Source organism: Lipotes vexillifer, unplaced genomic scaffold (genome assembly GCF_000442215.2).
Source record: "Lipotes vexillifer unplaced genomic scaffold, Lipotes_vexillifer_v1.1 scaffold29, whole genome shotgun sequence".
Classification (NCBI taxonomy): domain Eukaryota; kingdom Metazoa; phylum Chordata; class Mammalia; order Artiodactyla; family Lipotidae; genus Lipotes; species Lipotes vexillifer.
Window position 1 is genome coordinate 621,965 of NW_006776904.1, and position 18,539 is coordinate 640,503.

The 18,539-nt window shown below is 36.1% G+C and overlaps 1 protein-coding gene across 1 annotated transcript in view; it reads right to left on the bottom strand.

The window, feature by feature from the left end:
- The window catches only part of TTN (titin), a 284,036-nt gene that overhangs the window by 106,471 nt on the left and 159,026 nt on the right, over positions 1-18,539 (bottom strand). The window contains exons 197-221 of the mRNA XM_007450732.1: positions 18,352-18,432; positions 17,417-17,491; positions 16,870-16,983; positions 15,451-15,519; positions 12,976-13,056; positions 11,999-12,070; positions 11,252-11,344; positions 10,318-10,380; positions 9,881-9,970; positions 8,025-8,075; positions 7,064-7,465; positions 6,612-6,890; positions 6,090-6,365; positions 5,792-5,931; positions 5,023-5,149; positions 4,667-4,930; positions 4,109-4,375; positions 3,705-3,968; positions 3,477-3,616; positions 3,191-3,317; positions 2,809-3,075; positions 2,417-2,683; positions 1,310-1,576; positions 1,078-1,217; positions 527-653 (exon numbers count right to left, since the gene is read on the bottom strand). Coding sequence (XP_007450794.1) covers positions 527-653; positions 1,078-1,217; positions 1,310-1,576; positions 2,417-2,683; positions 2,809-3,075; positions 3,191-3,317; positions 3,477-3,616; positions 3,705-3,968; positions 4,109-4,375; positions 4,667-4,930; positions 5,023-5,149; positions 5,792-5,931; positions 6,090-6,365; positions 6,612-6,890; positions 7,064-7,465; positions 8,025-8,075; positions 9,881-9,970; positions 10,318-10,380; positions 11,252-11,344; positions 11,999-12,070; positions 12,976-13,056; positions 15,451-15,519; positions 16,870-16,983; positions 17,417-17,491; positions 18,352-18,432 — 4,143 coding nt within the window. The remainder of the gene's footprint in view (positions 1-526; positions 654-1,077; positions 1,218-1,309; positions 1,577-2,416; positions 2,684-2,808; positions 3,076-3,190; positions 3,318-3,476; positions 3,617-3,704; positions 3,969-4,108; positions 4,376-4,666; positions 4,931-5,022; positions 5,150-5,791; positions 5,932-6,089; positions 6,366-6,611; positions 6,891-7,063; positions 7,466-8,024; positions 8,076-9,880; positions 9,971-10,317; positions 10,381-11,251; positions 11,345-11,998; positions 12,071-12,975; positions 13,057-15,450; positions 15,520-16,869; positions 16,984-17,416; positions 17,492-18,351; positions 18,433-18,539) is intronic.

Consider the following 18,539-nt stretch of genomic DNA (forward strand, 5'->3'; position numbering starts at 1 on the left):
GGGCATCAAGTTCCTCTTGCTACGGAAGGTATGCGACTTTCAAAATAACCAAGCCTCTGATTGGGAGAGGACAAGGGCCGCTCAATGTCATAGCCTGTCCAACCCATAAACACTTTTGCACCTTCCAAAAATGTTAGCCTGAAATGAGTCTGAAATGCCCACACAGCAAAGTTTTTCTTTATGGTGCTATACTTGTACAGCCACTTGAAGGATTTCTTTAAGGGTCTTTAAGTGTTCTGAGTTAGATTCTTTTTCTATGAATATCTACTTTGAGTGAAGGAATTACGAAGTGGGAGATTCTGACTTAATTTTCTTTTGTTCAAATGGCAAGGTCAGTGAAATTTCCAAAACTTTAGAATCTGAACCACAGTTGTATGAGGATGACAAAAAGTAAATGCAAGAAAGCCAGTTTCTATACACTTTAATAAGGTTTTCTAATTAATTGAATAAATCCAATTAATTTCACTCACATCCATTTGCTGCAGAAGTATACAATTTGTTTTCAGCAGAAACACATAATACTTACGTTTTACTCGGAGGTGGGCACTAGATTTAACATTGGCAGCTTGGAAATCTACCCCACCGGTCTGGTCCAGGCGGCAGTTGTGCAAAATAAGGAAGTGCATTTTGCCTTCTTCCTTGATCTCACACTCCTGTACCCAAAGAAAGAAAAGGTTTTGTAGGAAGTCATCTTCTTTGGTATTTTTTTCTGAGGATATAATATCTTAATTAAAGGAATTTACAAATAACTGGTGAGGCGACCATATAATTTTGAGTTTTGTGAAAGAAAGCTGACAAATATTATTCATGAAGGCAGTGTTTATTTTAGCCACATCATTTTGAACCAACTAGCAGTATCACAGAATATCTACAGCCTCATACCACTATGCTGGATCAAAAATACTGCAAGTGTACCTGTCCAAGCCCATTCATAGACCCTAATAGCTCTCTTTGGTTTGAGGTCTGGTAAAGAACCTGATATGTTTTAAATGCCTTGCATGCAGTCTGACTTTCCTCCTGTCCTTTTCTATTTCATACAGCTCCTCTAGGTGTTGACAAGTTCAGAAATAGCCTTACAGGTGTTTGGAGTAGTGCCTCTCCCTTGAGTTTCCAGTTGGCGTGGATATCATCTTCCGAGATTTCGGTTTCAAAGCGGGCCGTCTCAGTCTCCATCACCTCCACGCTGTACAGGCGTCGCACCAGTTTAATTTCCCGATCTAGAAAAAGTGCAGGGTCAGCATGTGTCATTGGCCTCTGGCAGAAATAACTCCAACAGCTTCAAGAGTGAAACTCATGGAAATTTCCTCACCCTCAATCTCAAGCTTTCCTGAGGTCTTATCTGTCCCACAGTCACAGGTGTACTGTCCAATATCTGATTTCAAGGCTTTCTTTAGGATTAGCATGCGCTTCTTGCCATCTGCCTTAATAACAGCATTTTTAGATGGCTTTATCTCCTGTCCATCTTTAAACCATTTCACCGGTGCATCTGCTTTGCTAATTTCACACTGTAGAATCACTTCATTTTTCTCTGTGCCAGTGTAATCTTGAAGCTTTCCTGTAAAGTATGGATCTCCCTCTGCAAGTAAAGTAAGTAAAGTGAAAAAATTTTATTAACCACTTAAGGAGATGACAGTCTCTTGGAAAGTTTAAAGGGCAGCTCACAGAGGTCTGGGTATGTTTAGAAATTGCACCATGCTTCCACAAACATTTAACATGTTTATGTTCAAAAGTTCTCTAAAAGTTAGAAACAGAATCAATGCCTGGGATTTATCAAAATCTAATCCACCTATATTATATTTTGAAGTATTTTATTAACAGTAGTTTGAAAGATACAATGAAATTTAGCTTCAAACCTAATTATGTGTTCCTTCATTACTCAGATGAAATTTTAATTTCTTAGCAAATCTCTTATGCCTCGTTTACCTGTAAGCGTTCAGATTCACACTATTAGTCTTTCTTATATCAATTGTTTGCCTTTGATAGTTTCTATATATGTTAGACTTTATATATAATCTGCCTAATATTAAGGGCCCAGGAAAAACCATGAGCTTTATTAATGTAAGTTCTGTGATTCCTAGGGACTTGAAAAACATTTTTCTGAAATAATTTAGATAAAGTGAGGGGAGAAGAAGTACTTATATTCCTATTTTAAACATGACAGGGCTCAATAATTAATTGAGTTTTAATTCTGATTTGAACTGGCTATTTTGTGAGCCAGAGTCTATCCCTTTAAAATCCTCATATTTTTAGGTAAAAACATTTGAGAGACGAGCCTAATAATATATGTGATAGTTTCTTAAGGATAGGTGTTGCTTTCATGCAATATAACCCTTGAAAGAATTTTATATAGTAGATACTCCACAAATTTCTGATGAATTGAATGCAATAAAATTAAATTGAAAAACAAAGCACCTACCTAGCACAGTGAGTTTGGCTTCTGAACTTAAACCCATAGCTTCTACTTTAATTTGAGAGGTGTCATCAATAGAGAGGTCTTTGAATGTGATGGAGTGGGTTTTCCCTTCATCATGCATTGAGACCAACTTGCTGGTATGCAGGCGCTGGTCGTTCTTGAACCAGCGAACACGAATGTTATCATGGGACAGCTCCACAGTAAACACAGCACTTTCCCTCTCTTTGGCTGTTACATCCTTGAGTGGGGTGAGGAATTTGAGTCGGATTCCTATCAAGAAAACAAACAAAAAAAACCCCTTATTAATTCCAGTCCTTAAAGGAGGATATATAAAAGCCAAAAAGAAAAAAAAAAAAAAAGCAATTAAAGTTGGCCTATCTGATAAAACTATTTACCTTCAATGATCAGTTTGCCACTTGTGTGCTTATCTTCAGCTTCAAATATGTATTTTGCTTCATCTTCAAAAGCAGCAGATTTGATGACCAGCGAATGCCTAGTGCCATCCTTAATAAGCTCAGTTTTGTCATCACCTGTGATTTTCTGGGTTCCTTTCAGCCAACGGTATGTTTTGGGCTCCCTGGATACTTCACACTCAAACTTAGCCTCATCTTTCTCAAAGACTTTAACATCACTGAGAGGCGTGATGAAGATAAGTGGCAATTCTGAAAAAAGAAGGGTGTGAATGAAGCCAGAATATGATTCCATTCATCAATTCTGGGTCCCATAAGGAAGCCTGGCAAAGAAAATACAGAAGGGTGGCTGGCAGGTGGAGTGTACCTTTCACTTTCAGATTGGCTGCAGACTTAGCGTTGGCGGCTTGGAAGGAGACCTCGCCTGTCATATCCAGCCGGCAGTTATAAAGGACCAGAACATGCTTCTTCCCGTCTTCAATGATTTCACAGTCCTGTTTGGAGTGAGGATAGGAGGAAAGAGAAAGGAGAACATCATTTTCATCACTGGTTATTCCTACAAATAATCAAGAGATTTCATACCAGAAATGGATCATTTTTCACCAACAACCAAGCAATCCGCCCACCTGTGGGATCAGATCATTGTGACTTACAGGGGAAGCAGTTAAAGGCTCTCCTTTTAATTTCCACTGGCCGTGGACATCCGGTTCAGAAAGTTCGATTTCAAAGCGAGCTGTTTCACCCACAAACACTTCCACTCCATACAGAGGTTTTTCCACTTTTATTAGTTGGGCTGAAATTATACAGACTTTTGTTCGAATGACTGAACAAATAAACTGCAGGTTCAGATAGGGTACATTTAAAAATTGTACGCAACTCACCCTCAACAGTGACATTTGCTTTTGTCTTGTCTGTGCCACAGTCACACATGTATTCGCCTTTGTCCTTCAGTTTTGCCTTTTTGATTTTTAAGATGCGGCGCAGGCCGTCTGCCTTGATAGAGTATTCGGGTGAAGGTACAATCTCTTCCCTGTCTTTAAACCATTTCACTGGCACATCTTTGCTCACTTCACACTTCAGAATAATCTCATCCTTCTCGACTCCAGTCTTATCATGTAATTTCATAGTGAAGTAGGGATCGGCCTCTGTAAAAGACATTCAGCAGATGATCAGAAGAACGTGAAAATGAAAGGTAATTAAAGAGTTACAGGTTGCAAAATGTTTAACTATTACCCACTCCCACCACCCAAAAACTGGCTCTTTGGTTATAGTTGGTCACATATACCTAAGACCTTCAGATTTGCTGTGGAGCTCAGGTCCTTAACCTGAGCTTTGATCTGGGATATATCATCCAGTGTCACTTCTCTCATTTCCAGCTTGTGAAGCTTGCCCTCCGATGAGATGAGTACAGTTCTGCTTGTGTGGAGTTTGGCATCATTTTTGAACCAGACTACGTGCATTTTTTCATGAGAAAGTTCACAGACAAAAGTTGCTGTTTCACCTTCTTTCACTGTTTGATCTTCAAGAGGTGATATGAATTTCAATCTTATACCTGCAATGCAAGGTAATATGCTCAGAAATACAATTTAGTTCAGAAATATTCCACTCTAATCTGTCTGGTAGAAAGAATCTGTTTCACGTGGCATTTACTGAGTCACATTTTCAAATGGATCTCTCCTCCATTGAAAAAAAAATTAAGGGGGTTGTTTTGATGGCAATGTGAAAATAAAGTCATGGGGCCGATGGTCACTTACAGCTGTTAGAACTTGGTGTTCTGTCTTTAAAGTCAGATATTCATGTGCCTAACTATGGGATGTTAGAGGCAGATCTCACCAGCTCTCACCTGTAACAAATAATCTTGCTGAGGTCTTCTTGCCCTCCACTTCAGCAGTATAGACCCCTTCATCATCAAACTGAGAATTATTGATGACAAGAATGTGTTTCTTTCCATCAGCAATGATATCAAACTTGTCAGATGACTTGATTATATCAGGTCCTTTAGACCATATAACATTTGCCTCTCGAGTGAGGACACATTCAAATCGAGCCTGTCGCTTTTCTGGGACCGTGACATCCTTCAGGGGCACGGCAAAGTCAAGTTCGATTTCTGAAAATCAAACATTAAGAATGAGGTTTCTCAGAATGCAGAGGACTATAAGACGAAGTTGAGCACACTCCACGAGTTCTAAAGGCCAATACCTTTTACTGTCAGAATGGCGGTCGTGACTGCATTAAGTGCCTGGTAAAGAACCTCACCGGCCTGGTCCAGTTTGACTTTGTGCAAAGTCAAGAAGCGTTTTCCACCGTCTGTCTTGATTTCACACGTCTGGAAGATGGCAGTTTTCGTTAGCATTTGAATGAGATAGAATGTTTCAGATACAGATTTCTACAGAGTCATAAAAATAGCTGTAATACTACTAATAAAAATAAGGAAAAGTGTTTTGTCATAAAATTTTTTAAAAATTGCTGAGCTGTCCACAAATAATGCATCAAATTTCTTCCCCTCTTTGAGACTTCAGAAGCTGGAAGTAACTCCAGATTTGATCACGTTACTGAACCAAATCTGAACGTCAAACCTGATTATAGAATGTAGTTATTTTATATGACGAACAACTTATTTTATTTCTATTGATGTACAGTTGATTTACAATGTTGTGTTAGTTTCTGCTGTACAGCAAAGTGATTCAGTTATACATATGTATACATTCTTTTTTTTAAGATTCTTTTCCATTCTGGTTTATCACAGGATATTGAATATAGTTCCCTGTGCTCTACAGTAGGACCTTGTTGTTTAACCATTCTATGTGTAATAGTTTGTATCTGCTAACGCCAAACTCCCAATCCATCCTTCCCCAATCTTGCCTCCCCCTTGGCAAGTCTGTTCTCTATGTCTGCAAGTCTGTTTCTGTTTCGTAGATAGGTTCATTTGTGTATATGACTAAACAACTTAAAATTAGAAATTACTCACAGGTGAGGGTCTTAGAAGTTCTCCCTTCAGTTTCCACTCTCCGGGAATGTCTGCCTCTGAGATTTCTGCATCAAAGCTTGCACTTTCTTTCTCGTAGATGGTAACATCCTCTATTGGTTTAAGCAATTCAACTTCACGATCTGTATTGGTAAACGATGAAATACCATAAGGCTTTCAACAACCTAAAGATGCTTGTGTGTGTGTGTGTGTGTGTGTGTGTGTGTATGTATGTACATTGTTTTGCCTCAGGCTCATATACAAAACTTATCTTTGGGAATAAAGGGTAAGATTTTTATACCTCCAAGTGTCAGCTTTGCAGTGTATCTTTTCCCTTCAATTTCCACTGAATATTCATCAATATCTTCTGGCACAGCATTCTTAATTTTGAGGTGTATATGATTTCCATCTCTTACTATCTCAGTCTTATCAGTTGGTTCCAAGGGGATTTCATCATATCCTTTGAACCACTTAATGTTTGGAGTATCCTTTGCTATGACACAGGTGAAAACAGCTGTCCCCTTGGGTTTCACATGCTGATCTCGGATGGGTTTCACCAGCCAGTCTCTAATGACTTCTGTATGACAGTGAGGTCAGAAAGATAATTATGATCTGAACAAGTAAAATAAATAACTTCCTTAGTAAATTTCAGAAATAGGAAAAAATTCTCAAACTGGACATGATTAATCTGTTATGATTTGATATTCCCCCTCTTAGATAAGGTATAAGACTACTGATATCCTGATACTGGGAAATAAAATTCTCTCTTCTCTTTTCTTAACATAATAATAAGTAGAACTAAATTTCCCAGCAAAGTACTAACCTACTACTTTCACGCAGGATGAGCACTCCAGGTTGTTGGCGTTTTCCACAGTCACTGTGTACGTCCCTGCATCGGAGTCATCTGCATCATTGATGGTCAGGGCCCGCATCAAGCCAATGATGCTGGGCACAATTTTGCCGGGTTTCTCCACCACAATCTTGCCATCCTTCCTCCAGACCACATCACGTTCTTTATTTAACTCGCAGCTCAAGTACAATGGCTGTCCTTTGACCACTGTGACTTCCTCTTCAAGCGTTTTTACAAAACGCACAGGAAGTTCTGTGGAGAATTGTGGTATTAAGAATCTGCAGAGACTTTTCAATACGTACAATATTTTCAATGAAATAAAACTTGGAAATAAGAGGTTTTGTCTAAAATGACAGTAAAAGTTGCTATTGAGGTTTACTGTGTTAAAGTTTAATACAGACCATATTCATAAGCCTGGAAATTACCTTCGACAATCAGTTTCGCAGTGGAGGTCTTTTCCTTATTTCCCAGACGTAAAACACAGGTGTATTCGCCAGCATCAGAAAGGTGAACATCAATGATATGCAGCTTTCTGTCTTTCCCATCAGCGATGAATCTGTGCTTTGGGCTCTCACGGATATTGCTACCATCTTTCATCCAGCTTGTAACTGCAGTGGAGGGGGAGACTAAACACTCAAAGATTGCAGAAGAGCCAACTGACTCTGCTTCAGTCAAGACAATGTCTTTGATTTCTTTCACAAACTTCAGTGGCACAGCCTTCAGCTGGTACGTGAACGGAGCTTCGGCAGGTGGTTTCTCTCCACCGCTTCCTGGTCTTAACTTTTTCCTTTCAGCTTCTATTGGTGAAGGAGTCTTTTTGGCTACACCTAATTCAAAATAAAATTAAAAGTTGAATTGGCATTTCCATAAGGGTCAGAAAGTGCACATCTGGCTGTCTGCTGGATGAAACCAGTGATACAGTGACCAGAAGACAAGAAGAGAAAATTAAAGACTAGGCAACTGAAAGGTCAATTGAAGTCATCCTGCCTTCTTTCAGAAAGAAAATGAGGTGGCATAAGGAATCCATGAATAATAAACGCTCTTCGTTTTCTCAAGTTTTAAAGCCAAATATATAATGTCCAGATTAGCGTCTAAGTATTTTATCTGTCATGTATAAATATCATGTGTATGAAGAATGAAACTAGGAACTTATAGGGTTTATTATGCTAAAGTATATATTTTATATATGTATTACCCACTTGAATAATATTAGAGGTATATTAGTTGCAATATCAGAAAACATACTAATTTTTGCAGAATCAATTACAAGTCATAAAGATTGATGTAAATTTTGAATTTTTTCCCCCTCGTACAGAAAGTTTCCCTTGAATGTAAAGTTTCCCAGAGTGAAAGGTTACAATTCAGATACAGGGAAATGAATCTTACCTGTGATGGGAACTTTTGGCTTGGCAGCCTCCTCTTTCGGTGCTTTGGCTTCTGAAATAAAAATAAAACTCAGCATTTAAACAATTTTCAGACTTATTTCATGCTTAGTAGTAAACCACGTGGGCTGAGTCATGCTCTTTATTATAAATATTAATGCATAAAGAAAAAGTTAGATTTATATGACTTCCATGGAGAATATTTGGATATTTCCAAGAAGGCATATTCTGAGAATGATGTGACCAAGCTAAATTGCCAATGTTCTTAGGATTAAAAAATTACTTTCAGCAAGTAATTATTCTCCCATTTCTGGAAGGCTTACTCTTCCCTTGTGAAAAAGAGTTTTATTCTTGCCTAGCTATGTAAAGTATTTTATATGTTTATGTATGTGCTGGTTATGTGAACCAAGGAAATACATTTTTGTCAACAAGGAATCAATGTAGGCAAAAGGGAAATGACCCAGAAGTTACTAAAGGGCTTTCTTTATTAAGTTGGGCAGATAAATCCGGAGAAGACTAAGGAAAAAGAAAGGGTCTATGTTCTACAAATGCATGGATTCCTTTGAAGATTTACCTTAATTAGACAATGAACTAAGGCAGAACGAAGACAGTTCCTACACTTAGAGTTTAATTCAGTTCACTCAGGGGCAGTATAAACTGTAGAATCAATTCCCTAGTGTCAGGCCCTGGGGATGTGAGAAAAGCTGTATTTTTACACATACTTAATGATCTCAATGGCAGTTTTCGTCTTTTTCTGAACTAATTAAAGTTATCACATAGAAATCATAAAAGCTTAAAAGAATAATGCCCAAACCACAAATATCAGTGACAAAATATGTTAATATAAATATTAAAATGAAACTACAGCCAGAAGAACATAGTATATTGTCTCATGTTATTAAACACAATAAAAACCCAAATATTTCTATAGGGCTTACCATGTACCAAGCACTGTGCTAAGTGTTTTGCATATATTTAATCCTCACAATAATCCTAGTAGGTATAGTTATTATTCTGATTTTACAGACTAGGAAATTAAAATTTAAAGAGATGAAGGACGTAGCCAAAGATCAAATAGTTAGGACGTGTATTTGTCAATGATCAATACATGTCAAATTATTTTTGGTTTTGAGATTATCACCTAAGTGATGAACTACTAATAGTTCATGTACAATAATAAGTATTTCGTTTGTACCTGAGATAGCTGTACCACTGAGTTAGTACATTTAAGAAAATTATTATCCATATAAATTCTTATATAGATTTAAAGGCTGAACTATGCAGTCCTGTTTTTTTCTTTTCCTGTTCATTGTGGTAAAATATACCGAACATAAAATTTGCCATTTTAACCATAAAATTTACCATTTTAACCATTTTTAATGCAACTTAATTCAGTTGCATTAAGTACATTCACAATATTATGCAACTATCAACACTATCCATTTCCAGAACTCTTTCATTATCCCAAAATGCAATCTTCTTAAAAAATGAGAAATGATTCCTGCAGGGCACATGGGAAATTTGAATCTCCATGGGATTCCTGTATGTATGTCCTTAGAGAGTATCTGTACATCTTAATTTTCATCAGCACTGAACATATTCATTACTTAATCTCAAAAGCATATAAAGAAATGGTGTCTTGCAGGAATGTACATTCCGATTGAAACACAATAGGCAGCCATGGTTGAGAGATTAGGTTGCTATAGAGTAGCAGATGAAGAAAATTTAATTGAGAATTTATATAAGCTCCCACAATTGAAATGATGCCTATGTTTCAACAAAAAGAGAGCTTGATTTTTAATGAAGTTTTTATTAAGCCATCAAAACAAACAAGCAAAAAGAAAACCACAGAATAAGTACCTGCTTTCTCTCCAACGACTGGCATCGTCACTGGGGCAGCTATAGGGGCTGGTGTGGGCTCCAAAGGAGGTGGTTTGATTATTTTCACTTCTGTAGAAAGATGTCCATTGCATTAATGTATCCTTTGTCACTTCCTAAAACATCATTTGGTGGCCTATTTGCCTTCTCTGATGTAACTTTAAAATCTCCTAATAACTGGTTTTTCAGAGAACAATATATTCTAACTATAATAAAATCTATATACAATATAATAATATATTTGAATATATGTAACATATTATATTAAGTAAAATATAGCAATATAATTTAATAATACATTGGGACATTAGAAATCATTTGATGCATGCGGACTTTACTCCCTTTTTCTTATTAGCTACACATTAATTGTGTGAAACATGAAGGAATATGCTGTCGACATTGAGGATAAGCTTGCTTACCTGGTTCAGGCTTTGGTTTTGGTTCAGGTGCAGTGAGAGGTATTGCTGGCTTAATTTCAGGCACTAAAACAATTCACAGTAATAAGCAGATTATCACAGTATTTTTGAAGTTTTTCACAAAGTCAAACCAAAATTGAGCATGTTTAACATATCTTGGAAGGTATTAGAATTTGTACACATATAGTCACCAAATCAGATACTCCAAGTTTATTTTGCATTTTAAACAAAATACTTAGAAAATATAGTAAGGCAGTCTTACTGGTTCTAATGTTGTTTTTCATCTCATTGCCCATAAGTACAATTGTTTTAGTTTTTAAAACGTAGTAATTTGGGCTTCCCTGGTGGCGCAGTGGTTGAGAGTCCGCCTGCCGATGCAGGGGACACGGGTTCGTGCCCCGGTCTGGGAAGATCCCACATGCCGCGGAGCGGCTGGGCCCGTGAGCCATGGCCGCTGAGCCTGCGCCTCCGGAGCCTGTGCTCGGCAACGGGAGAGGCCACAACAGTGAGAGGCCCGTGTACCGCAAAAAAAATTATTTAACAAATGGGTGGACATGAGGCAATTGCACATGAGAGTGAAATGGTAAAGAAAATTAAGCTGGATGAGATGAGCAGATCAAGGTCATGTGTTCAAATCTTAATGCCAGTGTAATGATTTTTTTTTTTTTTTTTTTTGCGGTACGCGGGCCTCTCACAGTTGTGGCCTCTCCCGTTGTGGAGCACAGGCTCCGGAGGCGCAGGCTCAGCGGCCATGGCTCACGGGCCCAGCCGCTCCGCGGCATGTGGGATCTTCCCAGACCGGGGCACAAACCCGTGTCGCCTGCATCGGCAGGCGGACTCTCAACCACTGCACCACCAGAGAAGCCCATAATGATATTTTAATTGACGCATATTTGTATTTTTAGAGACAACTAAGAAAATGCCAGAAAGTTTGTACCTTTTGCTGGTTCAGGAACTTTCCTTTCCCTTTTGGTAACAGTAGCTGGAGGGGCTTCAACCTCTTCAACAGCTTTTGGAGGTGGTTCTGGCACTTTAAGATAATAAGATGATTTTCTAGCGTTATTTTAGGATTTGAATCCTTCGAAATCAACTGATCTGAAATAATCAGATCAAACTTTTTTCAAAAGCTCTATTGATGGCTTAAAAAAACCCTTATATTCTATCAGTTAATTTCTATTTTCTCTTCTTGACTCTGCTTCAATTTATTTTTCTTTCTTTTATTTCACCTATACTTGCCTCCCAACTCCATTATCACTCCCTTTCTAAATCACTTCGAAATAGTTCCAAATATACCCTTTGTGACAAGGCGAATGATAAAAATCAGCCCCCTTAAAAGCCCTCAAATTTTATGAAACATTTCTGACACCTTCCCATGAAGTCATTTTGCAGCCAACTTGATTATTTCACAACTGTTTCTACTGGAAAACTTAAGTGACAAAATAATAATAATAATAATAATTATAATAATAATAATAATAATGAAGTGCAGGGAAATGCATGAATATATTTGAGTACTATAAAAATATTTAAACAGAAAGCAGGCAATGGAAAACATAGACTATGTGACAGATGAAATATGAAGCTACATTTATATTTAAATCCATTTATGTTTACAAGATAAACTTTTTGTTAAATGTCCATTTTGTTAAAAGATAATTTCACAAATTGTTACTGAGATTCCTACCTGCAGGTTTTTTAATTTTTTCTACTTCTTTAGGTTCTCCTTTAGGTTCTTCTTCAGGTCTCTTTCTTAGAACTTAAAAGACAAAAATATTTATATGAAAACCAAGACAAACAAATGAAGATGTTGAATACATTTGACAAATGCAAATAATGTACAAAGCAAGGAAAGTGAAAAGCATGCAACCTAGTGCACCGGGGAACTTGGTATTTACACTAAAAATGCTTAAAAAAAAAAAATCAAAGGTTGTTACGTTAATTAAAACAACACTCAGAGTCACTTTATATCTATGTAGATAGTCTGTTCAGAGTTAAATCCCTGGTAGAAATGACCCAAACACAAAATGAATAATTTGAATAGCAACAAATTCTAATCACAATCCAACGTCATAATTTAATGAGAAAAGAAGCATTTAAGTAAGTATAAAGTTTACTGAAGTGGAGATGGCCAAAGAAATGTAGCCTAGAAATAAGTAATTCTATGTGAAGAAAATGTTAGAATTTGATTCTTCATTCAAATATCTTGTTTCTAATTCTTTAATATTTTATAAGTCAAAAAAAAGTTCAGTTTTTAGAAAATGTTATTTATGAGTTGTGGTAATCCTGTGTTACACTTTTTAAAACTGAATGCTGAGTTTAGGCTTAAATAGTTTGGTGTAATTTAGAGTATTTAAGAGGTTTAGTGTATTTTACTACATAATTCAATTATGAAAATGGCAGCTACGGTCATTAGTTTAGAATATTATCAATTTAGTCATGTCTATTAATGTTGTAAATTTCAAGATACTCTGCTCACAAAATTTGTCTTCTTTTAAAAAGATGGAAATGATTACATTTAATTTTCAATACAACTACAAATGAATTTTGATAAATTGGGAATCTAATTTAAAAGAAAACCAAAGGACAGAAACATTTTGTAAGCTTTCAAGTCCTTTCTGTGTGTGTATTTGAAGCTGATATAACAGTTGAAAAATACTATACCGCTTTTGAGAACAGCTTCTTCCTTTGGTTGAGGTTTAGGTTCAGGAAGTAATTTGCGAACTTTCTTTTCACCTCCAAGCACTTAAAAGAATATGATTTAAATTTTGAAGTGAATTCATATAAAAAGTAAATTTCAACAAGAAAAATGTCTCTTTCAAAACTAGTAACTACTGTATAAGTGATTATTTTTGTTACATATAAATATCACAGAATTTGAAAGCAAAGAATACACTTCAAGTTGTTTCCTCTGCAAACATCTATATAACCTTGTGATGAAATTCAATTGCATTAACTACAGGCAAATATATTCATTCATCTTAAAAGTGTCTATATTGACTTTATGAATCTTTCATCAAATACAAGGTTCTTGACAGCATCTTTGCCCCAATCTGCAATTGTAGATTGCCCAAATCTACTCTGATATCTTCCCGACCATCAGCTATAGTAGGTGTTAGTGACATTATTCAATCTTCTCCACTGATGAAAGAAACCAAAAGTATCTGGAGTTTGATAAGTTTCTTAAGAAGCATCCTTTCTCAAGGTCCCCGTTTTGAACTAATACTAACCTGAAATTATAGAACTATAGAATTTGAAAGCTGGTGTTAGAGCTTCTTTTTAATGAATAAGAAAATGTTCTTGAATTTAAACTAAAACGGACCCAAGGAATTCCAAATTAATCCCATCTTTAGTGAATATCAAGCATGGCAGATGATACTATATACAGCAGCCTCCTATTACTACTGTAGCCCTAATTGTTTTGAATGGGGGAAAAAAAAAAAGAGAAACACTTACTGATTACTGAACCATTTTACCTCTCTACTAATGTCAATTAAAATCTAATTTAGGGCTTCTCTGGTAGCACAGTGGTTGAGAGTTCGCCTGCCGATGGAGGGGACACGGGTTCGTGCCCCGGTCCGGGAAGATCCCACATGCCGCAGAGCGGCTGGGCCCATGACCATGGCCGCTGAGCCTGAGCCTCCGGAGCCTGTGCTCCGCAACGGGAGAGGCCACAACAGCTAGAGGCCCATGTACCGTGAAAAAAAAAAAAAAAATCTAATTTAAAGCATTATTTATTTGTATCATGTAACATTATATTTGCTCACACACCTACAATCTGAATTCTTAGCTATTTCTAAATTTCCCATTTGGTGCTTTAAAAATTACATTTGCAATTCATTAAAAAGTTTTTGTTTTATGTGAAAACACAGCCATGCCTGTCTCTTACTTCAAATTTCAAACATGCAGAAGGGAAATATGTAAATATTTCACTTTAAATAATGACTTTTTTCTGTCAAGTACTGATATTTTAAGTAAAATTTCACAGTTAAACATTAAATTTTTTTATCCATGATAAATTGTGCTGGCCTTCGATACTATTTTCAAGTTACCAATATTCGTAATGTAAACCATTTTCATTGATCAAACTGGAGATGCCCATGCATTAATTAACATAAGTTGGAACGGCCTAATATCCTTTTCTTATTTAATAGATATAGTGAAAATATATCTTTGTATTTGTTTTTCCATATTATTCTTTTATTTTTAAGATCTTACTGACATATGAGACTCAGGTGTAGAACACACCATTGTAGTTATTACTTTTAAAGTCATTATATGTCATTACATGTCATTTTAATATTTGTGTGGCTTTGTAATAATCCTTTACTGGTTAACATCCATAGTAATATTATTTTGTAATCTCCATTTTATAAATCAGGAAATATACATTCAGATGGGTGATTTTTCCAAAATTCCAGAGTGAAACAAGAACAGATTCAACTTATGAGTCTGGATGTGTTAATTAAACAGAACACTGGTTACCCACCATACTTACTGGAAAAGTTCACAATTTTAATTTTAATAGATGTTTTATGATTCATTTATTTTTCTTTAGGGTCTAAGTTTAGATAGGGAAAAATATTGTTTAAAGAGAAATAAATTTTGAAAAAATAACCTGCAGTGATAATGAAATTTCCCTACAACATGAGATCTGTACACCTGAAAGAATATCTTGGAGTCCGTGAGAAAAAAGAAAAGAGAAAGCCACAAGGAAATCCCTATGAATCACCTTAATAGTATAGAAGGAGAACAGGACTTATTTTTAGTGCTTATAACACTGGCTAAAATATTGTTGTTCAGGTGAAATTGCAAAGCATTTAAATCTAAGATGTGTCCTGATATTAATGTCAGCTAACCAGTAAAATTTAATATTTTTGAGTTTAGGAAAATGCAAGAAGACATATGTAGATGAGACAAAGAAAAAAACATCTACTCAGGAATGTATGAAATTGATGGGAGACAAAGAAAGCAATACTCATGAACCAGGACCATAAAAGCTACAAAAATACAAGAAATCAATGAGACTACTCTGATTATTTTAAAAAAAGAAAGAAGAAGAACATTCTAGAAAGCAGGAAGAGCAAGGAGTCAGATGAAGGGATACTGCATCTGAGCGTTTTCTAGACTGTGAAATACCTTTCAGAGGTGTAAGCTCCACTGCTTCCAGAACCTCAGGTTTTTCAGGAACTTTCTTCTTTGAAATAGCTTTAAAGAAGATGATCTTACTTTCATTATTTGTTTATTTAGTCTTATCTGAAGCAAATTATTAAATACGTGCTCTAAGAATCAAAACCAGGCTTCGCTTATAACTCAAAAGCATTAATAACAGGCAAGAACAGCCACTGAAGAACATACAAGAAGCGTTCAAACCATGAAAACAGCTTGCAGTTTTACTCCAAACTTGAGTAGTAAGTTAAAGTCTGGCTGAGAAGGAAGATAACTTTTGTTCTTTGCAGGAGGAAGAAATCTTCCTTTGCATATAAATTTTACATGAAGGGAAATGTATTTAAGTGTGTGTCCTCATGGAATATATTAACCAACAGATGTGTAGCCTTTTAAGAAGTGATCACTTTTTCTATGCCTGATTAAAAATGCCAGAAGCTTCCCCTACAGGCCAAGAGGGTTGTAGAGAGGCAAGAAAGAACTCTTACCATGGAAAATTCTGGCTTTGTGTACATGTGTCGGTGAGTATGGGAAAATTGCTCACCTAAGATTATATCTAGATTATTTTAGATTGGGAAATCTCATGACACCACAAATAAGACAACATTTTGTTGAAATAAAAAGAATAATATGATTTTGCTAGTTTATTTCAGCTTTTAAAGATGCTATTTAAAAAATTAAGTAATGTTGAATCAATTCAAAGAGAAACCTAAATGCAAAGAGAAAGAAAGGAAGTTTAACAATGGGAAGAGATACTGGATATCAAATGTATCCATAACCGCTCGCGTCCGGAGCCTGTGCTCCGCAACGGGAGAGGCCACAACAGTGAGAGGCCCCCGGACTGCAAAAAAAAAAAAAAAAAATGTGGGGAAGCAGTGCCAGAGCGTTCATATACCTTCCTTTCATGGTCTATGAACACATCAGCTATTGGATGCCATAAATATATTATCTATAGTATATTTTAAAGCATATGTCATTCTTTAAGAACAAAGTTTTGGCTTTTGTATAAATTTGCTACTGCAAAATTAAAAATATCTTGCAGAGTTTTCTTCTACATTCCACATGCACAAGATCCCAAAGATATGCAGAGCAACCATGCTTTGAAATCAGAAAATACTTTCACCCCACTCTGCATGAGAAAGTTGGACAGCCCCTGGATTGAGATGGCCAGGATGAAGCTAACAATGGTGCACTTTCTGACTCTTGGGGCAGCAGGCATGGCCCAACAAGGCACCCAGGGCAGCATAAAACACAGGTCTCTATGGAATTCCCACAGATTGATCATGTCCGAAAGTACCTATTTTAAAAATACATTTCTTGCAAGTACCACTTCAGATGTCTGGATAGAAGTTTGGAGCAGGTTAATAAAACTTTGGAAGTGGCATTTTATACCTTTAAGCTGGAGCATTTTCTCCTTCAGGTCTTCCTTAGGTGGAGCTGGAGGAGGAGCTGGGGGCCTTGGTTTGAGTTTTGGTTTCTCAATAACCTTCTTTTCAGGTTCAGGTTCTTAAAAGAGTATTTCAGGAGTATTAGTATATGAATATGTTAATTGGTATGTGGATATACAGTATATTCAGTAGAAATTTTGGTATATTTATGAAGTAAAAAGTTTGCTTTTTTGGATACATATTATTGGTATCCAACATAAAACGTAAAAGTGTCCAGCATAAAATATAAGAATATCAACACTGTACATAGATAATGAGAAATACGGCACAGGCACTAATAAAAACAACAAAGGAAGCATCCATATAAGCCACATTGATGTGAAATAAATAGTACAAATGACATGAATACATAAGACTGAGATGCACATTTAAAACAGAATATCTTACATACAGGTGCAAAGAGACGTACTGTACACGTAGAACAACGCAAAACACATATGTATCAGATGAAGAATATGGTGATGAAGACTTAAGCCCAATTAACTGAATACCTTGTACTGGTATTTCTTCAGGCTGTGGTTCAGGTTCAGGTTCTTCAGGCTTAACATACTTTTCAATTTCACGTTCTTTAAAGAATGGTGACAAAGGATAAGAGACTGTAATATAAAGTTCTTCACAAAGACTCATAGAAATTTCACATAGATGCAAAGATGACAGTCACAAAAACAAAAATACACAAATTCACTTACATAGAAAAAGAGGTAAGATTTCTATTTTCTTATACTCAAGCTTTCTACTGACTATCTGATGTATGTTGATGGCAAATGAGATGACTTTTAATATCTGACGTTGGGTTATCATTTGAGGATCCAATACAATTATTCCAGTGTTGTCTCAGTAAACTGTATCTTTTAGAATTTATAATTACCATCAAGAATAATCAAAGATTCTACTTCAAAAGAAGTATAATGATTTGGGGCTTCCCTGGTGGCGCAGTGGTTGAGAATCTGCCTGCCAATGCAGACGACACAGGTTCGAGCCCTGGTCTGGGAAGATCCCACATGCCATGGAGCAACTGGGCCCGTGAGCCACAATTACTGAGCCTGCACGTCTGGAGCCTGTGCTCCGCAACAACAGAGGCCGCGATAGTGAGAGGCCTGCGCACCGCGATGAAGAGTGACCCCCACTTGCCACAACTAGAGAAAGCCCATGCACAGAAATGAAGACCCAACACAGCCATAAATAAATAAATAAATAAATACATTGTGTATTATTTATAAAAAAAAAAAAAAAAGAAGTATAATGATTTGAAAAACAAAGCAGTCAAACATGTGCTAGAATGCTTTTATATAAAATTTCAAGAAGGAATGTTACCCTATAAATACTTTTGTATTTCTAACAGGAGTTTTCAAGAGATTAAAAAAATTATATTTATATAATATATATATATATATATATATATATATATATATATATGTATATATACCTTCAACAGGGGGAGTCACTTTTCTACCAATGGTTATGGATGCTCTTTCTTCATATATTATTTCCTCAGGAGACTCTTCAACTTAAAAAACACAGTGTTTTATATTTTAGACTGAATTCAGAATACAATACTGCAACTGCTAAGTTTCAACATATCAACTTAGTTACACATTATAACATATTCTTCAG